The sequence below is a fragment of the Anticarsia gemmatalis genome, chromosome 8, assembly GCF_050436995.1.
Source record: "Anticarsia gemmatalis isolate Benzon Research Colony breed Stoneville strain chromosome 8, ilAntGemm2 primary, whole genome shotgun sequence".
Lineage (NCBI taxonomy): Eukaryota > Metazoa > Arthropoda > Insecta > Lepidoptera > Erebidae > Anticarsia > Anticarsia gemmatalis.
The window spans coordinates 8,504,173-8,528,383 of NC_134752.1; the positions used below are offsets into that span (position 1 = coordinate 8,504,173).

The 24,211-nt window shown below is 33.3% G+C and overlaps 1 protein-coding gene across 2 annotated transcripts in view; it reads right to left on the bottom strand.

The window, feature by feature from the left end:
• Window positions 1-24,211, bottom strand: part of LOC142974956 (sodium-independent sulfate anion transporter-like) — a 47,980-nt gene that overhangs the window by 23,238 nt on the left and 531 nt on the right. For both annotated transcript variants that reach the window (XM_076117536.1, XM_076117535.1), the window contains exons 2-6: window positions 20,016-20,196; window positions 13,850-14,045; window positions 13,276-13,496; window positions 8,210-8,387; window positions 5,288-5,452 (exon numbers count right to left, since the gene is read on the bottom strand). In XM_076117536.1, the coding sequence (XP_075973651.1) occupies window positions 5,288-5,452; window positions 8,210-8,387; window positions 13,276-13,496; window positions 13,850-14,045; window positions 20,016-20,189 (934 nt within the window). In that variant the 5' untranslated portion in view covers window positions 20,190-20,196. The remainder of the gene's footprint in view (window positions 1-5,287; window positions 5,453-8,209; window positions 8,388-13,275; window positions 13,497-13,849; window positions 14,046-20,015; window positions 20,197-24,211) is intronic.

Genomic DNA, 24,211 nt, shown 5'->3' on the forward strand with positions numbered 1-24,211 from the left:
ATTATCGAGTTATCAACTTTGTTAAACCATTGGGATTTGTTTTAATGGTCTCACCATTGTGTCACTGTATATTACTGTAATGGATTGTTATAGTTGCACTGTGAATTGTAACAGTGTACGCAAATTGTTATGTATACATTTTATAATGAAGCAATGTCTCAGTCTCGTTGAAATTGCTATTGTATTTTCAGAACAAAATCGTGACAAAACGTTGCTCAGTAATAGTTTTAGGGACACGACACAGCGTGCTTCTTTTATGTTAAAACTGCAAGAAAATAACATTCACAAAGATAGTATGATTATATGTATTAAAATGTAAATTTTTCATAATCAATTTTTTCACAAGTTGGATGAAAAATCTTTGCATATAGTTTATGTAATGCGTTACTAAGGCTTAATAAATAATCATTAATCTTAATCACTTATCGCGTATAGTTTAAAGAATATTTCCACAAGTCCTAAATATAATCCGATTATTATAGTTATTTCAATAACAACAAATAATAACTTATCTTTATAAAGATATACTAATTTTGTTTTGATCGCTTCGATCTTATCTTAGACTAGTGGGGCGACACACCTTCGAGAAAGGCTGCCTTCAAATATATCCATCATATGCGTCAAACTATTTGAATATATTTTATCTACGTTATAAACTAAGATGTAGACAGAGGTGTATGAATTATACCCATGTTTCGCCATCATCAATGTTAGTCCCACGTAATAAGGGTCTAGCCTATTACCATATACCGGTCTACTATTGAGTTAGCAAACTCCGGGCTACTATTGACAAATATTCTAATATAAATTAGAAAAGACCAACCCTTTACTTTGCCCGACTCGGGAATTAAACGCAAGATCTCATGATCAGTGCCTCGATTCTCTACTACTATCGACTACCGACAACCGAACTGTCATCGAGAAATTTTGTATGAAAATCTGATCAGCGCCTCTGACGGGTGTCGTAGGAAACATTTTGGCAGTACATTCTAAATGTCAAAATTTCGATAGCTAGCCGGTTGTCGGTAGTCGATAGTGGTCGAGAATCGAGGTACAGCAGTCGGTTTAACTCCCGACCAAAACAACGACAGTCATGTTTTATTTTATTTAAAAGACGATTATAACTTCAAATAAAAGTAATGTATAAATTGCAAATATAAAATGTTTCTAAAGGCGAAAGGTCTAACGATCTGAAAAGAACCAAACTTTCAAACTTGGACGTAAGTTGCTAAACAAATTTGCAGAGTTTATTTAAGGCTCACTTGCTGAATAGTTCTAGGGCTTACAACATTTATCTACACTATCTAAAATGATCTAAACGTTTAAAGAAATAAATCCAGCAAAAGTTAATAGTATCAGCCGTGTTAAATTGATGTTGAGACTACTTTAAAGTTTTAAGCGACTCTCGACTTTTCTTGCGCTTACAATTTTTCTGTTACTCTCAGTTGTATGCCATTGGATCTACTTTGATATAAAAAGTACGCACAAATTTGAATTAATTCAAAAGTTTTCCACGTCAATTGAAAATAATGTTTTAGCGACTATTTTTTAAAGTTACAAATCGATCGAGAAAACATTTTAACTTGCTCTCGCCAAAAAAAAAACTACACGTATTTTCATGTGCCTAGTACCAGATTTATACCACATACAATGGTACTCACGTTTTAAAACAGCTTACCACAAAATATTAGCCCACTTGTTCAAATAACTTAAACAAATGTAGCACTTCGAGGTGTCAAAGTCTACAGAAATAACGAGCCTAATAGGGCAGGACAAAAATTAGTAGATACTTAATATCAAAACAGTATAATTATTATCTGACCAAGATTCAAGGCTACACCCGATTTCTATGTGAAGAAGCACACTCAGTGTCAAAATTCACACTGACACATATATTCAAAATCTTTTTTAGTAATAAATAGTGAAATCACTATTGTATTTTAGTTTCAAAAATAAATAAACTTTAAAGTAATATTAATCACTGTTTGTTGAATAATAGTATTAATTCAATTGACTTTTTCGCACGTAAAAACGATTGAAAATGTGACAATGTAAAGTTACGTTTATAACGCTGACTATACGTAAGTCAGGATGAAAGCAGATAGCCTTTAACTTTTGTTTTAGATCGTTTTATTAGAAGTAAAGTACTTTGATTTTAGAACATACAAGGGTAATTATATCATAATGTTAAATTAATTAACAGTTATCATCCTTCGCCGTATACATGTGAGGCCTCGCTGTTCTAATTCTAAGAATGGCGTACCCCAAAAGCCCGTTTGTAAACTATTTAAATGTTATCATTAAATTGTTAAAATAGTAACTACCATAAAACATAATTATATTGAAAATTGTGGTGTAAAAAACTAAATTTATATTAAGTCCCGTGTTCTCGATTCCCTTCTGAGGTAAAGTGATACTGGAATTTTCTAATTTATATTAGAATATTTGTGAATATCAACCCGTAATTTGGTAACGTGAACGGTTTGTTGCAATAGGCTCGCCCCCTATTATATGAGACTAACATAATAATGTCGGTGTGTTTCAAACACCTCTGTCTATACCTTGTGTATAACAGACGTGATGTTATATATTATGTACTATATCACTCACAATAAAAAGTAAAGCGTCACTGAATAAACAAGTTTGCATATATTTTTACTTGTCCATCGGAATTGCGTGGATTTTTGTATAAATTTTATATCGACATCGGCTTTATTGACGTGAATCGACATCTCTGCTTTTTGTATCAGTGAACACATAAGTCTTTATTGAATTCATATTTATACATGAAGAGTTTCGACTGAAATTGTTTTATGTTTAAATGTGGTCACTGGTTTTCATTAAAACCATTATTTGTTTTATAGTCCTCCCGACGCTACCATTACGTCGGGAGGTCGTGGGTTCGATTTCCACACGGAAAAATAATTAATGCGATCCACAAATAAATGTTTGTAGAAGTCCTCGCGGCACAAGAGAAATGATTAGTGCGAAAGTTGTCTTTAAAAAAAAACCTTGTTAGGATTAATAAGTTAGAGAGAAAAAAGTATTTATTTACGTCAAGGATGTAATTATCGAGTGAAAGATTAGTTCCTAGAATAGTTGATTATCTCGTAATAGGTTCTTGCGATCACTACCTTATATCCTTATAGGTCAACGATAGCTAACAGTATAACGGTCAGTTTCTTCATTCATGTCTAAAGTAGCAGCTAAAGCCTAAATTGACTTTTATTTGACATTTATATCAATTCGTCAAGAAACAAATTTTTATTTGACTTTAATTTACCCCTATACTTTGGCTGTTAGGTACTTTTGATGAAGAAACTGGCAGTTATGGATATTACTTATTCTTTTAAGTATTATAACTCTTGAAATGTAAACTATCGCAGACTTGTTTTCTCATTTTAAGATAACTAATATAGCCTTTAGCATAATGTTATTGTATAAAAATGACTTATGGCCTTATTTAACAGTCAAACATATTCGAATGTGTGAGCAACGTACGCATAACATACAAAATAACAAACGATTCAAAGATTAATTTTAGTTTGAACGCTTCCTACTTTAAGCCAGCGTATAGAACTATGAATAAAAATAAATATTTAGGAGTGTATTGGCGTGGGAAATTGGAATGTCCAGGTGACAATGAAAGCGCAACGAAGCGAATAAATGTACGAGGCTATAGAACAACAAATATTTTGTATAGAATAGAACGAGATGGCACTGCGATTTAATTATTATCTTACGATACGAGGAAAGATGAAAATGTTGTACTGTTAACATGTTCGTGGATTTGCGCTATCATTGTATTTTTTCAGAAAACTGAACAATTTAAATAAGCCCGGAAAAGCATTTCAATGTCTTTTCGTTTTGCTTTACCGGTTAGAAAAATAGCTATCTTTTCATTTTTTTAAGTTGCCATCTTGTCTCAAATTCTTAGAAAAGAGTTAACACAAAGCTCCAAAAAAACAATATGAAACCAGGGAAAAAGATTATTAATCGAATTATAAAAACATTTCTCGGCAATTATTGCTGTTATATCCCTGTTCAATGCAGACAAGGAGATGACAACACCTAATCTATCCCAAACTCAATTAAGTAAATCACGTAGTATATTCAATGATTCCAATATACATTGGCCATCAGCGAAATTAATGCACTACGTACATTGTCATGGATTACCATCGTGCCAGTTATAAGCTAATGAATAAATTAAATTCAGTTAGCCAGTGCACGGGTAACAAGTTACAACCATCACGGGCTCTGCCAATTTGGCATGCAAAGTTATTACACAAACAAAACTGTACAATATAAACTGCAGTATACGAGTACATATTAATGTAATAATATGACTGCCTCTGCGGCGCGATCGATCGGTTCGAATCCTAGGTAGGCCAAAAAGACCTTTCTGTTATTTTCTGTCAAGAATTTCTTAGAGATTGCCCAGAGTTAGGAAGTTGAGGTGCTCTCTGATGCACGGAGGTTAGACCTCCGTGCATCAGAGAGCACGTAAAACCGTCGGTCCTGCGCCTGAACTCTCACTGGTCGTGTCGGTTATCGTCCCACCGGGCTATGAGAGTGAACGAATAGAGAGTGTACCTGTGTATTGTGCACACACTTGGACACAATAAACAAAGTCCTGCACCGATGGCCAGTTTCAATGAAACTGACAGCCGTAGCCGGATCTGCAGGGACATTATTAATGTAATAATTATTTTAATAAATGCTAAAATACAATGAAAGTATTGTAACAAAGGCTGACAGTGTATATCAAAACTGATTTACAGTGACAATGAAAACAATTGTGATGAACGTGAGTATGGCTGTGCATTAATACCTGGAATAATATAATGTATGATACCAATGTTTTTTTAGGCTTCCTGTATTCATTATGTGATTCCGCACTCATAAGTTAAAACAAAGTTTGATTATTGAAACCCTTTTAACTGGTAATTTCGATAATTTTACTGTTAACTATTAGTTTCTTGCACTTATGTCACTCTATAGAAATGTTGTCTCACTAACGTAAATAGTTAAACCGTATTTTGTCACTTTCAATCAATTTTGAAACTGTAAATATTATGTAATTGAAAAAGACAAATACTGATTAACTAATTAGACCTTACACGACGTTTATAAATAAGACAGTCCATACCGAAAAATAATTGTAAAAGATTACTGCTAATGAATTGATTGTTATTTTCAATTGCTCAACTAAAGACTGAGACATTGTTGATGAAAAATATATAACTAATATACATAATGTATTTATAACTTGTGTAAAACTTACCAAAAGCCTTAGCAATGGCGACGTTACCGAGGATAGCTACCATTGGTACGACTATCAGACCAGTGCCAAGGTACGAGAACATTTCACCCGCGGTGTACTCTTTATCACCAACCACAGTTTCAAACGCTGGCGGGCGAGGAGTCGGTAGACCGGGAGTTATGTCACCTGAGAAAACAATTATCAAATCAATAACATATTATTAAAATTATGTTAACCATATATTGACAAAAAAGATTATTTAACTTGATTTGAAAGAGTAATGACTTGAAATAAGATATTTGCTTTACAGATTATTTAAAAAATGAGAATAATACCCTACATGAGTTTTTTTTAACAATAGTCGAAGATAACTTGAAATACGATTCATATTATTCCGCTTAAAATTAAGTGTAATATACGTCATTTTCCAGTTCTATATTTATTTTCGTTACTATTGCAATTCTGTTTATTAACATATAACTTTAAAAAGAATCACAAAACCTCTGACGTATATTCGAAATAAAAATACGTAAAACAATCATACTCTATGTAATAATGCAATCCCTACATTATTTCTGTACTTCAAGGCTAGCGGGTGCAAACAGTAGAAAAAGACAAATATAACTAAATAAAGAGTCCTGTATCTTTGTCGATTAATCGCAAAACTAGGTCTGACGACAATCGCTGAACGTTATACGTCTGAAGGCCAAGGTTGTAAAGGCACTGGCCGCATCGAACACGCAAACTTCAACAAGTAATGAGAGCAAAATATTACGATAAAGAATTAAAAATAAATGTATTGAATACGACTTCATTCCCAATGTTGGGTTTATTCTCCACCTTATCCCAACATCTATACTAATATTATAAAGCTGAAGAGTTTGTTTGTTTGTTTGAACGCGCTAATCTCAGGAACTACTGGTTCGATTTGAAAAATTCTTTCAGTGTTAGATAGCTCATTTATCGAGGAAAGCCATGGGCTATTGACGCTACGACCTACGACAGTAAAAAATATTACAAAAACGGGGAAAATTGTAACCCATTCTCTCTTATGCGACGCAAGGTAAGTTGCGCGAGTCAGCTAGTCGGGAATAAAGTCGGCTTTGATACACATAATATTGTGGAATTAATAAAATTACGAATCCCGATACGCGCTAATTTTAATAAATTCCGTTGCCGGTTTGCCTAGTAACAAAAAAGTAATGGATCTAACAACTTAAATTGATTTTAAACATTACTGTCCAGTTCTACTCAAAGGTATTTTCCAGGAATTTGGTAGGGGCTAGGCCCTGTGTTAAACTCAAAAATCTTAACCATTTAATAACGCCAAACCATAAAAGCCAAAGGAGGGTAGGCGAATGTAAACCAACCGTTGCTAGGCATAAATCATGTACCAAATAAAATGATATATGCTGCTGTTTAGATTTTGAGAAATCAAAACTTCTTTTGTCCTCCAAGTTAGGTACCTACTTCTGTAGCTCGATTCTCTACTGGTATCGACTACCGCCAACCGGCTTGTCATCGAGAAATTTTGTATGAAAATTTGATCAGCGCCTCTTATGGGCGTCGTAGGAACTATTATGGCAGTACATTTGAACTGTCAAACTTCCGATTCTCGATAGTACCGACTGTAGAGAATCGCGCTACTGGTTTTTGTATTTTGTTCCATTCTCAATATTATAATTTATCCTAGGCATTTATAGTTTTCTGCCTCTATAGCGCGTCGGTAATGTATATAACTCTTACGCAGGGGTCTCGGATTCGAATCTAAAATTATTCCTGAGTTTTTCTGGCCAGAAATCCTCAGAAACAGTCATTCGAAGATGACAAGTTAAGGTCACAACCGGTGCCTCGTAGAAAGAGAGTAGATACTACGGATTTTTTTATTTTTGTTCGTTGTCTAGTATTATTAAATTATTTTGTTGTAATTTATTGTGTTAAATAATTATTTCATCCTTATTGTAGTAATCATAATCATTGTTACTGATCATCGTCATCATTGAGAAATGATTTAATGTTTTATTTTGACCTTACAAATTTTTATCGCAAACTTATTTAATTTAAACTCAGCTAAAATATAAAAGAAGCCTATATAAACGAAATAATAAAAAAAGGGGTCTGCTTTTTCGAAATCTTTTGGACAGATTGAACAGTACATAGCACCTTTCTATACGAAATATGATTCCTATTTGGCCACGTTTAAACCTACCACCATTTTTGCCCACCGGCGATAGTGATATGATGTGATTTCGTAAAGAAACAGCTTCTTATAGATTAAAGTAATAGTTATCCGTTGAGTCAGGCACTTCTGTAAGCATTAGAAATCTGTGCGATATTGTCGGAAGGTCACTGCTAATAGTTTCGTAACTGAGGAACTAAGTTAACTTCACAATAGAAGTGTTTAATAGATATTGTTGAGTACATATCCCAATACAATTTATCCTTTGTTATCATGCAATCGCTATGAACCGATATCGTGATGCGGAATCAATTAGCTTTTAAGTAAAGATAATTTCTTTGTTGCGGCGCCGATTATGAGATCGACGATAAAATTGCATTGATTAGTTTTTATAAAGACCACACAGTCACTTGTTACTATCTTGTTATCTGATTATTTATCAAAAATATTTTGAGTATTATTGGGGGGTATTATCCTTGTATTATACCTACTAGCGTCCGCGTGGTACTCATTTTTACCGTTTTTACAACACTTTTCATTGCTGCTTCCCTCCTATTAGTCATAGGGTATTGTTATATAACCTCCAGCTTTTTCGGATAAATAGATTATTCACCCAAAAATATTGTTTTCGATTCGAACCAGTAGTTTCAGAGATTAACGCATTCAGACAAAGAAACAACCAACTCTTTAGCTTCCTAATATTAGTTCAGACAGTTTTAAATTTCATAACATTTCGAGTAAATTGTGCTTTGAGTCGTACATACCAGTGAGAAGGAAGGGATCTTCAATGTCATTATACATAAGGAACGCCGTCAGAGTAGCTAAGACCACGACCACGGCATTCCTAGACACGCCGATGAACCACAGCATCTTCGCCTTGACCGCCGCACTACGTTTGCCCTTCTCGTCTTGAGCTTGTTTTACTGGAACGTCTTTTAATGCCTGCAATAATAGTTCAGTATTAGAAATCATTGTCACTTGTGCTAACGGTGAAGGAAATATCGTGATGAAACCTTGTATGCCTAAAAATTTGTTAATACTTTTATGAGGGCATGCAAAGTCCCCAACCCGCACTTAGCTAGTGTGGTGGACTCAAGGTCTAAACCCTTTTCTTGTTAGAGAAGGAGACCCTTGCCAATCAGTGGGACAGATACTGGTTTAAAAAAAATATGTACCATGTTATTCAAATAGTTTATTATAACAAAAAGTATATTTCTGTTATTATAATAAACTTTATTTAAATAGTAATATCAAATACTTCGAAGACAATGAAATATAGTTATCTTGTTATTTTAATAGCACGCGTAATAGACATTGTTCAGGAATGAAAAATATAAGCCTTTTAAAAATAAACCGTGCCTGAATAACGAGTACGAGGAAGAACCACTTCGCAAATTAAACTTTTGATATTCTCCAATACAATATTCTGAAAGTATTTAAAATAATAGAGCCGGGACCTCAAGTTTCGAACTCTTGACCTCTAAAACAATAAGCTACCGAAACAATCCTCAAGTCAGCTTTATACCTTCTTATTATTTGCTACAAATTAATACAAAATAACAATGGCAATTTCTACCGTTTCACATTTCATTCATTATTTTATATACTATATTCATATGTAAAATGACAATTCTCAAATTACTTCTGCACTTAGAGACGTAAAGCAGGAAATTGAATACATTTCCATAATTACATTCAGAGAGTGTTTGGATTAAGGAATAGGAAGACAAGTACGAATAATTTTACTGTCTTTACAACCATCGCAATGATTTGTACGATTCAAATTAGTATTCATTGTTAAAATTATATTTTAGAGCAAAATTTTACTGCCTGCCATTACAATCATTACTTAATAGAACAATAGTATCAATATTACGTAATTTGACAGTGTTTCCAACCTAATCTCTTGCCTACTAGGTGCTCATTTAATTTGAACACACAACACAGCCATATCATGTAATCTCTCACTCTCGATTACAACAAGGATCATCTCAATATTATTAAGCTGGAATTCATCGCAAACTGTAGCGAGAGATTACTATAGAGTAATCTTTGGCAGCTGTGAAAATTAGTTCCAAAGTAAACTTTAGTACATCGGTCGGAGCATGTCTAAAGTAAATTATGTATTAATCTGAGCCGATAGAAGATTTTGACTGGGTACGCAAGTTATACTAATAGAGTTCTTGAATAAATTATGTTAGGATTTGACTTTGATTTGAATAGCTACGGTTAATTGATTATTTATTAACAACCCTCCGAATAATGCGAAGTGAATTATGATAAAACTTACTCCCCTACAATCTTAATAGGGTTTGAATAGTTTCGCTCTTGTTAATAGCTCGACTTACACAAGTAAGTGCTAAGCTTTATGAGATTTAATGAACATTTGTTCTAGGTTCAGGGATAATAATTTTCTCTGCCGCTTAAATGATGGTTTTAATGCCTGCCCGGATGGCTTGTATATCCTTTTATTAGATTCATTCATTGCATTCAAGGGTGTGCTTAAATATAATTGTATTAGAAAGGAATAAAGTCTTTCCGCGTAGTCGCGTTTATTGAAGTGTTAGAATTAGTGTAAAAGCGCGATTAATGAAGAAGGTTTAGAAGATCGTCCTAAGTTTTAAATCAGTAAGACGTCCGTATCTAGCAGCTAAAATATAATATTTCTGTTTATATCTTACTTTTATACACCTATTTGCTACTTCTTGTCCTGTTACCTGATCATGGCATATTTTTAAAATCTATTTTTATATCAACCAGTTGGTCAACTTTTCCGAAATATATACGGGTTATATTTTTGGACCAGCTACAGAATATGTAAGTATACATGAGATATTTTTGTCGGTATGACTTGCGAATATTTTGAACTAATTTGTATAATTTCCAAAACCAATCACATACGGAACAGTAGACCGTAACAAGAAAAGCTACATTATAAATCACATCAGAACAACCAGTTTCAAAATGGAGATATTTTAATTAAAGTTAGGCAAACATTAAGAAAATTGCTAAGTCATTCAGCAACAAAGACTTATCAAGTGCAAGTTAAATAAGTTCTGCCTCGTTGGTTTGTAGTCATAGTCGAATGGTCCCGGAATTGTTCCCAAGGTCACGGAAACCGTTTAAGGGTACTCTTGAGAAGGTGATTCTTGAGAAAAGTGGATTTGCTAAGCCTGTTCTATAATAACAATAACATTTTTTGTCTATATCTATTGCGTAGCGCGATTCCCTACAGTGGTATTGTTGAATAACGTTTCACATTATCTTAAAAGTACATAAATAAGGAGCGCTAAGAAGGCTGATAAGTTTGCATGGAAAATTTGTCAATACAAGGAAAAGAAGATTGTCCCTGAGCTTACTTCTTCTTTTCTATATAAAGGAAAGAAAACTCATTTAAATGCCGGACTCCATGTTGTCTGTCGTCTTGCGGCTGAGTGAACTCTTCTATAAAATAACTAGCTATGTCGTAACAACTTATAGATTAACTACATGTTCGCACGAACTTGAAGTAAGTTTTGTAATATCCAGACAATGCGATGAAGATATGTGTTCGCGTATAATCAAGAATCTGCCGCGTATAACTAACTCAATCAGAATAATCAAGTCACTCCCGCTTCAACGAACGTAGCGTCGTCCTTCCGTTGCGGTTGAGGCGTATAACCTCAAACATACCTCTCTATAAACTATAGAGCATACGAGTACAGGAAGGCAGTAACAAATGCAATCAGTTTGTTATTTTACAGTTGCAGTTCTTAAATCGATCTACAAATAGTAGGACGGGTTTTTTCATACATACAAGAAGAAACATCCCCGAAGATTTATCCCCGGTTTCTGAGTACGCGTACGAGTCCGGTACGCGTTTTTTTATAAGAGTTTGAAAGTTATTGAATACATAAACTACCGCTAAATGTGCCTCATAAACCGGGCATAAGTGGTGTTGTGAGTTTCTTAATATCCGACTGTTCCCTGAGATCACAACAAGAGGAAAATTATTTTGATAGACGTTGAACTGCCTGCTAAAATCGTATAGAAGTGGTTTTCAGAAGAATAATTGATACAGCACTCATTACATTTAAAATTATACATTCGTTAATCTATATATTTTTACTACAAAATCTTCTATACGTTTTGTGTGGTATTCTGTAACCTAAATCTATTCATCCCTTGATCAATGCATATGATAATATATTAGAATACGTGGGATATGTGCCGAGACAATCAGACTTTGTATTTACTTTGTAACGTAGTTTGGCAAGTTGCGGGTTTGGCGGTCGCTCACCACACGACGTGTCTCGTTGAATTATACACTAACATTACCAAATAAACTATCTACTAAGTGACTGTGCAATGTCTTATTGTGTTGCTAATTGAAACGTATTGATAGGTACGACATAAATTGAGTATAGTTTCTATTTAAAGACAAGTCATGGACTACATAATAAAAAAGGTTTATTGGCTAATAAAATATCGAAGTTACTAACTAAAGAATAACATAATTTCATCTACATTAAATAAAGTGAAGTAATTTAGTATCTATGTAATATTCTATACTAGCTGGCTATACCGGAGTAACTTCGCTTGCGTCACATAAGAGAGAATGGGTCATAATTTTCACAATTTTGTAATATTTTTTACTGGTACTCTGCTCCTATTGGTCGCAGCGTGATGATATGTAGCCTATAGCCTTCCTCGATTAATAAACTATCCAACAACAAAATAAATCTTCAATTCGCACTAGTAGCTCCTGAGACTAGCGCGATTAAACAAACAAACTAACTCTACAATTTCATAATATTAGTATACGAATAGATTATCATTATCATTAACTAGCGAAAATTTTATCGCATTTTTTCAGACTTTTATATTTTGTTTTTATACTTTGAAGAACACTAAAATAATTTGATGCACATAAGTTAAGTTTCTCAATTTACCGAAGTAGTTTGTAAACATAAATTTTCTTTTATTTGCGTAAATCTAAATAGCAAACTACAATATAAAAGAACTTGCAGAAAGATGTTCTATTCCATTTTATAATTAATGAGAAGCTAAGCATTAGGATAATTGACACCTAAACCAAATTGTATGCTTCAGGTTGTTGAGAATGAGGATTCTCAGAAACATGTTGTTCCGTGATAGAGAGCCCATTGTTACGTACAACGTAATTTTCAATGTTTGAGAGCCTCCAGCAGTACCAGACTTATGAGTGGAAAACTGTATATTTAAGCGAAATAATAAATGGAAATTCAGTCTAGATTTCCATCTTGTTAGGGTAAAATCGGCCTCGTAAATATGCCTAGAGATTATACAAGCACAATATTTACTTAGGCGTTCACATACGTTAGGTTTCGGATTACAACAACCAAAATATTTGTTCTACTATTAAAATTCCCACAGGTTGAGAGCAGTTAAGTAAGTTTTCCCAGTAAATTATAATCATTGCCGAACCATTAGGAGTAATAAAAAAGCCATTAAAAGCATTACGTCGATTAATCGTTGAGTATTGAACTGAAAAACAGATAAACTACGCTAAATGGTGTTATTGTGATAGACGATGGCCCTGTTGCTTATCACTGATAATCACAGACAAAAAATCATAATACGATCAATACTTATTATAGACTTAGATAATATAGATAGTAGATACGATCTTCCGAAAGTCACTAGAAATAGGTTAGAAAATAGTATCGTTAGTCTGTTTAATTATACCGCGAATTCCAAACGCTTCCGGTCCAAATACTTTCAAACTTCAGCAACTAATATTTGGCTGAACTGCTGAACATTTACCCCATACCAACACGCCCGCATGAAACTGTAACAAAACAATAGTTACCTGCATTCCCATCAGTACGATGCAACAACACAAACTGAGTAGCGTGTCGGCTATCCGAGTTTCTCTTATGTGTTGGAACAGGCCCTGCCATGTCGCTATGAAAGTGTCAGCATTGAACTTCAAGCCGAGCAATCCTTTGATCTGTGACGACGCGATCGTGATGGCTGCGGCCGATGTGAAGCCTGATACGACAGGTAGAGACACAAATTCTACCAGGAAACCTACGAACAAAAGAAAAAGAATTTACTATTCTTTGTTAATGCCTTTAAATTAATACTGATGGAGTAAAAATAAATAAAGTTTACGCGTAGAAACATACTTTTCCTTTTACAAATAAACTGAGAAAAGTTGACTAATTTAAATCGCATTTAAATGAAGTTATACCCACTTTTAGTTATTAACTGATAAACGTGACGTCACGTGACTTCTCTGCTAATTGCATTACCCGTTTTTTTTAGGTAAATATGAAAAGAGTGCTTCGCTTATTTATTCAATATTTTAGCAAAAAATCATACATCATGAAAACACATCTCAGTCAATTACATTTCCTAGTAAACCGAAACACAAATCTTACCAAGTTGTGCGACACCGGCCACCAATTGCACTATCCCTGCCATGAAACAGAGGAGTACAGCAAAATCGGCATTAGTTCCATTTGTGTACGTGAACGTTAGGAGAGAGAGCAGCGCCGAAGGTCCTATGTTCACCTGAGGACATGTGCCCATGACAGCGTACACGAAGCCCCCCATGAACGACGCGTACAGGCCATACTGCAACATACATAATAGATTAGATTATCGCCAAACAACGTCATTCCGACTGTAGAGTTTATATTTGATTAGGACATAATAGAATTAAGAAAAGTTCGCGTTTCCTACAATACTTTCTATCGATATCTTTATTTCTGCAGGTATACATATAAAATAGGAAAGATGACTACCAGTCCAACCAGCTACTCTATATGAAAAGTGAAAAACACATTGTAATATAGAAATACAGCATTGTGACGTAATAATTTCGGGATCAAATTAGTACAAATGTCACGATTCTTTACGATGAATTGACATAGCTTGAGCGTTTTGGATGAATCTTTTACGAGTACAAGTTTAACCCTTTTTATTTAATCCAGTCAACTACCCTATTAATCATCACTGTACTCGCTCATTGAATTCTTTGTAAAAATCTTGGACTGTTAAATATCCTTTAGCGCAATTCTGTACAGTCAGTACTGTCGAGTATCGAGAGACATTTAAAATGTACTTCTAAAATAGTTCTTTCGGAGCCCTGTAGAGGCGCTAAACAGATTTTCGTGTAAAATTTCTCAATAGCTAGCCGGTTGTCGGTAGTCAATCAATAGTAGTAGAAAATCGAGCTGCTTACCATCTTCTAATAGTGTAACCAACAATTTTTTTACAATTTCCTCATGACCACTAACTTTTTCTGACAGCCTCGGTCATATTTACAAATCAATTTAACTTGTCATTAAAGGACGCTGTTCATCATTAATCTAAGTAATTATTGTGATTTAAGGAAAATTCAAATAGAAGGAAAGTATTATAATCACCTCAAAAGTAATTAATCTTTTTTCTTGATCTTTTTTTTCGACGATAATTAAAATGACACTTTGCCATCCGATATTATTGTTATATAACGTAATTTCACGTTAATTGATGCTAAATGCGATCAGAGTTAAATGTTATTTTTAGTACCAAAGGATTATATCTGGGAAATCTTAGAAAAAAGTGTTGACATCATATGCTTATTTTCTACTTTATTATGGAATCAAAACTCCAAACGTTACAAAGAAAATATTTAAGTAAGATATTTCTTACATTCTAAACATTATATTTTAGAGGCCCCGGCCCTGTTTTCTGAAAAATAATTTCGAAATCTCGGCAAAACCGGGGCGGGCGGCTGGTAACAAGAAATCTCTTCTATATAACGAGCGAGTAACTCTTCAACAGCTGTTGATTACTCATAAAATGCGTTTCCAAAAACCACCATAGGATATCAGAAATAGAATGAATGAGTCAAAAATTTACCAGAGATCATGAATCAATTATGACTATTTTAGAAGAATAATACGTGCACTGTTATGTTAGAATAACTGAAGCTAATGAGCGAATATTAGTTTAACTAAAATAATAGAGTTGTGCGAAAATGTTGAGTAAACTGACACAATGAGGTGTGTCTTAGAATTATTTTGTTTGAGAATGAATAATGTTGACGAATTATGTTTCCTTTGTTTGAAACTGTAAACATATGTTACTAAGTATTATGATTCACTTGAGTTCTTTTACATTAAAAATAACTCTTAGACATAAAATACTTGAGATAATTATAAAAATGCAAATAGTAAGATGTTTGAATATCTTACTCATCTTAAGTAAAACTGTGGTTGAAATTGGACAAAAATGAGTTCCTAGGCATCAACTTTTGCCGGCCAAACCTTCTCTACTGTAATGGGCCGAACAGTTCAGTGTGATTTCTCGGCAAATTTTCCCGCAATACAACCATGAGATACAACCGACTACCTCCGTGGTACAGTGGTTTAGGTCGTTACGCCGCTACCATAGCGTCGGAAGGTCGTGGATTCGATTCCCACATGGATTCGATCCCATATTCACAAATAATTTTTTCGGATCTGGTTGTACTTTGTGTACATTGTTTGTATGTTTGTAAAAGTCCCCGTGACACAAGAGACATTTTTAGTGCGGGGGTTGTTTTTTAATAAAAATAAAAGAGATTGATTCGTAAATGAGTAATGAAGACGACTAAAGTACATAGGAATAAATCAGTAAATCTTCACCTCTGTCAAATAATCCGCATATTTTTTATGCGAAAAACAGCTGTAATCATATAAAACTTGAATAACACCGTGTTTCTAACCTTGTAGTGAAGTAACCAGATACTTATTTCACGTGGAGCGGTAATTAATCTCTGAAATGTACTGAAGATTACTTCAGGGAATTCAGCAGCCCTGGCAATGGGTTTCATACAAGCGGTAATAACAAAACTTTTGCATTAGCACCAGGTAATTATAACGTACATAAATATAAAAGTTTTAAAATATTTATTCATTTACGCTTTCTGCAAAAACAAATCATGTTCATACATAAAGTACGTAAAGTTAATTTTTAATCTAAACCAGTATGACACGATTCGCAAATTAACTTATCAAAATAACTTCTCAGAAAATAGTTTGTTCCCGACAAAAATGATACTAAACTCCTTTCATAATTATGATAGTGGTGTGCGCCATATTTTTACAAAGAATGTGGCAACTTTCCTTAAGATATGAACGCTGGCAATGAAGCCACAACTTTGAAATTTAAATATTAATATCTACTAGCACCCGTGCCTTGTGCATGTATAATTTAAAGATTAAGACACCACCTGCATGTCTAACTTAGAATATGTCACATAAACCAACACTAATTTCCAGTATTTTCTTCTATCCGAATCTTCTGAATTATTTTTTCTATGCGACGTCGTCGCTTATTTACTCATTAATTTAAAATCACAAAGTTTTTATTAATACTTCTTTCATAACTTTTTATGGAAACAAAAAGATGGTAGTTTGATAAATGGTGTGATATTAATTGTTCTTAGTAAAATATCTGCTCTATTACAATGAGTTATATTTAAATTATTTAAAGTAGATGAGAGTTGATTGATTTATGTTCAAAGTTGTAGAAAATTTGAAATTTTGAGTATGGAGAATGCCAATAGCCTGATGACCTTGAAAGAGACGATATGACCGAGCGGTCGATTGAAAGCCCTTCTCTAATATTCCCACTAGACGTTTCTTATGCTACTAGGAGCTGGTGAAGCCTAATTGACACATGTCAATGTGTAACATAAGTACATTTACTATTGAATGACATATCACATAAGTTTCTAATAAAATCAATCATTTTCTTTACTTGTTTTTATTTTATGTTCTTACTTAGATCCAACAAACATTTATATTTTTCTAAATACAGGTAACTAATATAATATAAAAAACGTATTTATCAATTTATAAATATAATGTTATAATGTTACGACAACGTTTGACCTACATTAGTTGCACTAAAAATTTTCTTTGAAAAATTAGGTTACACAGAAATTCAATAATTTCCCATATCAACAACTAACTGCATTTACTAACTAGTCACAAGGTTATAATAGAAAAAGCGCCCTTGACAACTGTTATTTGCTGATAGCGCAATTCACAAAATAAGGTGAAGTTTTACTAAGTAATGACAATACAAGATCCTTGAATGATAAAAGAACATCGACCTTAATTGAACAGCAATATTTTTATCAACGCGTTAATAAATTGATTACCACAAGCAAACAAACAACATTTATTAGAAATAGTACAATATACCTATGTATATCTAATTATAACACGTAAAAGGGCGTTTTATTTTTATCATATTTTTCAAGGTACTGATAAAACTGTAATTAGTTGTACAATTGCGTCTCTGTTTTCAAGGTCGATTGGGAAGAGTAGGTTTTTTTCAAAATTGGACACACGAGTACCTTTCGAATATAATATAACAATCGAAAGATATATCAAGATATAGGACAATGTTTTCCTTTCACGATAATTTATACACAAAAAGTCCTGCTTAATCATGTTGTGTTTCAAAATTCTTATGTCCCGAGTTAAAGAATTTCTTAAAGGTATCCTTTCAATATTTTGCGTCTAATATTATTCTCTCGGAAAGATCTTTAATTAGTTTAAGGAAAAGATCCTAATTAGATAATTAATAATGAATGAAAGGTTAGTGCAATTAATAGCCTATTTAGAATACTGTTTATAAATTCATTTGAAAATTTTATCTTAAAATTATAACTGATCATAATTGAAATTTTTTTCAGCAGTTGATAATAGCAAAAATATACCATCACATTACATTTATTTATAAAATTATTAATTTGAAGTTTATTTATTTCTTCAAGTCTACTTTTTTTCCTTGATATCTAATGATAAACTAAGGACGTACTAAAGTTCGTGAAAACGAAATTTCGTATAATATTGAAGGTGTTCGTTTATGACCTTTCTCCATTCTATTTTGACATGGAGTAAGCAGGAATATAAGTCTCATATTATTGTATTCTTGTACCATAGATCGATCGGCATTTATAACGCAATGTGATAGAATACAAACGATTTTTTTCCGTTGATTATAGTAAGACCTCAGAAACGGAGTATTGATCATTAAATATCTGATCAAAATAATTCAGTTTCAACCAAGTAAATGTTGATTGATAACAAACGGAAAATCCCACAAACTGTTTGTTCAGCCATATTCCCAAACTCATTTGTCAATACATACTTCATATAACTATGACGAATACATAATATAACAATTTTCATACATAATTTACTTTGTTGATTTCGATGACAATAGACGGACAGTCGCAGCTGTGTAGGAACGGATGTTCCCAATGAATGAAGGCTGGTAATAAAATCATGTAATGTGTTCTATATACGAACGACATACGTGTGAATGTTTAGTTATAAAGTGTATTTTCTTCAATGGACATATAATAAAGTAATATTTCCTTAACAGTATCGCCATTCTCTACCACTATCGACAACCGACAACCGGTTAACTATTGAGAAATTTCGTATGAAAATATCGTCAACGCCTCTGCCGGGCGTCGTAGGAACTATTTTGGCTGTACATTTTAAATGTCAAACTTTCGATACTCTACAGTACCGACGGTAGAGAATCGCGCTACAGGTTTAATAGCTCAAAGAATAGGTCAGTAATATTGTGCGTATAGCGGTACAAACGTATTTTATCATATTTCCTTCTGCAATATTGTGCAAATTTTCCTTCCGATTCAATTGATAGTTATTCCATCAGTTTCATTCACCCGGTTATTTGTATAAATATGTACGATAAGTGAAAGTGACATTGCGTGATATCATCGAAGATCGTTATAAATAATATAAGTAAACCTTATTATTTACATCAAGATATAAGAATCGGCTCGTTTAAGCAATAATACCACATAGTTCCTTATCAGAAAATTGCAGAGTGATTTTATAGTTGAAGTAGTCAGACATTTTTCTCGGAATAAGAACGTAACATTATTGTATGTTTATCTCGTTTCTATCAACGGTCTAATGCACAATAATCATAATTAAAATTGCGCAACTACCTATAAATAAGTAGCATTACAACAATGGGTGGGAATTAATAGCACTATTTCAATGTCACACACAACGTCTTTCTGTTATTATTCATATCAAAACAAACCGAAAACATACACCAAGTTATGACAAAGTTTTGCGTATGTGAATGGACAATGGAATCAAACCTTAAACTTTACATGTATGCTCGCAGTAAACTTGCAAAAATATGTTTTCGCGGTTTATTCATACAAAGGGTACGACACAGTTAGATAGCGGAAACATTTTGAAGGAAAGGTCATTGAATATTTTGAAGCTGCAGGAAATAAACAAGGAAAACTTAACACTAACTTGTCTTCCCTAAGGATCTGTAACACTTTGTGAATAAGTTAAACTTAGTATTATGGTTTTACGTACTAGAGATTTTCGTGATTAAATTTTATGTTGAAGGTATATAAGATTAACGTACGAATATATTTCGCTGAATAAACCAGATGATCACTGGCAAGGCCTTTGACATACTACGTGCTCATTCGTGTAGAACGATTGATGTCAACGGTGATGGAGCGTAAATTTTGTCAACTGAACAAGATAGATACAGTACCTGAGGTTCGAAGCCGGCAAGTGAAGCGTAGGCGATAGACTGCGGTATTAATGTGAGGGCGATGGTGATACCAGCTATTAAGTCCCCGATTCCCGAGCCAAGATCGTAACTCCGCGACCATCGCAGAATAGGAAACAAGCCGCCGATTACTCTTCTAGGATTTGGTATCTTCATTCTTGAACTGAAATAGTTAACACTTCACTGCACAATCGTGTAATAAAAAATACAAACTAAAGGTTTCTATAAGTTATGCAGCGATAACGTTTGTCAAGGTGAAATAATAATGCATGTACGGAAATATAGCCGATTCCAAATAAATATGGATTGATAAACGTAGTAAGTATAATTAAAATTTTCTCTTTTGCATAGGTTAAGTCGTTGCTAATTAACGTTTATACACGAGTTGCGATGCATTGATACTGAGCGAATAAAATTTAAGTCAAAAATAAATTAATTAATCAAGTAATCAAATCCAAATCTCAATTTGTTTGTTCCTAAACTATAAATTATCAGTATTTGGTAGAGCTTTATCATAGAGATTATCGTTTCCATGCAGATCTTGAGTTTCAATTTAATTTAAAGTCCGTGTGTTTTCTTTTATCGTGAAAAATATCATTGATTAGAAGGTTTCGGCAACCGATAGCTAATATTGAATTATCTATATTTAGAAATAATAATCTCTGTAATATAAAAGTTACTATCTCGTGAGATAGTTAACTATCGAAAAATTGTGGACTATATCAGCAATCACAATTTACCCATTATTTTTGATAGGAAATCCCTCCCCAGAAAAAGTGTTGAGCTTCCTTCCTAGGCAAGAATAAACAAAAAATATGATTTCTTAAAATATATCTTAAATCGTATTATCGTATGTATATGTTACTGTATAAGCCCAAGTGTGATTATATAAATCCTAAGATCTATCAAGTGAATAGTGGTAAAAGTTCGAAATAAAAGAATTGTTCGGACTTTTACCATTGAGAGTTGGTAAAACTTAGGTTTTACCGGAAAATCTTAGGATTTACCACAGTTCGGGCTTTGACAGTAAAATATATGAATATTATACCTATTAAGGTTACTACACAACATAGTACCGTACCGACTGTATCGGCAATGAAATTAATGTCCGCTCCCGACTTCAAATCAATCTGTTTAGGGAAATTAGCCTAATTTGAGTGCTTAGTACTAAATGATGACATAAATCAACATCGTATTCAATTGCCATATCCATTACGTGTATTAGAAATTCACGTGTTTCATAACAGCAGGTAGGTACCTACTATGTAAAAAGAACTTTATTATATCAAACATGAAACTACATTTTGTCACTTTTTTGTACTTGAAAATGATCACGTTTTCTTGCGTGTAAGTATGGTTGCTCACTTTTACAGTGGAATAATTCTTACAAAAAAAAACTTCAGAGCAAAGCTCAACGTCAATGCAAAGTTACGTGTTTTTTAAAATAAATCAAAATCTTCTCGTTAGTTTTGAATTATGATATGGGATTACATGGTAACCACCTGCTGTAAAACAAAAAAGAGCATTCAACCTTTTCGAAGTTGGTGAAAAGGTCTGTGTAATCTTTTATTCCCACACTACGAATTGCTCATGAAATTAAAAATATACACAGCACAAATATTGATTATCTTCTAGTTCACCTCTCCCCTACCTCCCCAAGGAATATGCATACCAAAATTCCAGCTTCCTACGCTCTTTCTTACGTTTCAGCTGTGCGTTGTCTGTCACTCAGTAAAGCAAGAATTTAATATGAACCAATTAGCGACTAGTTACGTGAAGTAAACAAATTGTTACCTAATATATTTTAGTGCCATTGTACATAGAAGATCACAATAACTATGGGATTTCCACAGACCGCAAGATTCATGGTTTTCTCAGAAATTATCGTCATAACTTTTTTGGCATGTATTCATAAAGACCACAGAGTATTTATAAAGACTATGCATTTTTTTGCACCACTCATTATTGTCTATGAAATGGTTTTTGTTTTGACACAAAAAGTTCTTAAACGCGGACTTTACTCTGAACGTAAACCCATAAAAATAATAATAGACTTTTAAATTTTCTGTACAAAAATAATATCTCTGTCTTGTAGTAAATAAACTAACTTCCGCGACTAAGTTCCCAGTATTCACTTCACAATTATTAGCATTGTTAACAATATGCATATCATTCGGTGTCGTATCTCTATGAAAATAAATTAATAAAACTTATAAAAAAGGAGAACTTCATGTAAATGGGTATTTATATCAATCGTAAACTCGCTTAAGGTCAGAACATTAAAACATTCGAACTAAATTGCATCGGCTTCCTGATTTTTTCTATTTTACTTATTGTACCTTTACCTGCGTAACTGTTTAGTTAACAATTACGAGAAATCAGATTGTTTCCTTATACATTAACGAGTTCAATTCTTAGTGTATGAAGTAGACTGTGGAGCAATGCTATTGCCAAACTTCTATTGTAAACAACTAGTATAAAACGTTAGTTCCTGTATACTAAAGAATGAATAGCAAGGCAAAATGTATGAGGATAAAGATGCATAGGTACAGCGTGAACATCTAATTATTCTTTCAAAGGACAATCAAGACGTGATTTATACAACCTTATTGCCATGACAGTATAGGAAATACCCGAACGGTAGCACTAGATTAGAACGGTCGTAATAAACAGTTTAACATCTGATTCCACATTATGGTTTTCAAAAGTGTTTGTATAAGGTGTTAGCGTACTATTGATAAAAACGTATTTACTACGGTTTGTACATCGTAAGAGTTTTAAAGGAGGCGTTAAATGTATTGTAACAAATCGTACGTCAAATTCAACGTCAATATCAATGCAAGAACGTCTGTATGTACTCTACACAGAATTCTTTAAAATGTCATATAAAGGTTCTGTAAAAACAAGAATTCTTTACGAAACTTCAGGGAAAATTAAATAATGGAACGGACAACGCGATGTTACGATGTTCTATAGTGCTCTGTTATTAACACTATTAGGTATGAAATAGGATAACTATCTAATAGTTTACGTGAATTAACGCGTATCTCCATTTTCCTTGGATAACTGCGCCTCGCCTTCGACCGCAGCCAGCCTAACCTGCGCCGAAACGTCAGGAATTATAAGATAAAATGGATATTCACGTTAACGCCCATATAATATTAGATAATGAAAGTAAATACTTAATAAAGTTTGATAGGACCTTAACCATCCACATAAAATTTAAAGTCCTATTCAAGTAGTTTTTATTTCAAACTGACAACTTACATACCCACTTAAAATGCGTGATACAACTTAACTAACAAGCTGTTGTATTTACCTTTAACTTGTAACAAGTTTGTGCGATAGTTGTACGCAAATATTACAAGGTAGGAAGCTTGGCCCCTGTGTCGTGCAAATAAACAAACCTACTGATTACGTAGATTCAATCTGTTAACTGATTTCTAGGAAATATGAAGTGTTAGATGTTCAGAGAATCGGTATCGATGCACGATTGGTATTGGATCATAGAGGACGTTTTAAAACCTTTATCCATAACTGATATGGTATAGTTTAATGAACCTTACGTGTTAGTTAACATTGGAACAGGTCATGACCTAAATAACGATAAAAAAATAAGGATTTCTAAAATCCACATATTATAATTGTATTTTTTTTTACGAATCGTTCAGTAATAATGGGGACTAGATTTCGCAATTCTTATCCGATTTGTGGTGATTGTTGCTATATCTACCAAAACACAGAAAAACTAAACTATTTTTAATTAGCAATAATCATAGAAAGGAAAAATCTTTATTCTATAGGTAGTGTAATGCGACTGCGGATCAAGAGGATTTGGGTTTCAGTCCCGAGCCGTAAAAATCAGGTGAAGTGAAGTTTATAAATAGTTACTCGTAAGTATACTGAATATGTCACGGCATGTCGTATTTTCAGATCATGGTAAATCCATACTAATATTATAAATGCGAAAGTAACTCTGTCTGTCTGTCTGTCTATCTGTTACTCAATCACGCCTAAACTACTGAACCAATTTGCATGAAATTTGTTATGGAGATATTTTGATACCCGTGAAAGGACATAGGCTACTTTTTACCCCGGGAAATAAATAACGCATTTCCATGGGAAAATTCAGGTGGCGGGCGAAGTCACGGGTAAAAGCTAGTATGCGCATAAGTAAA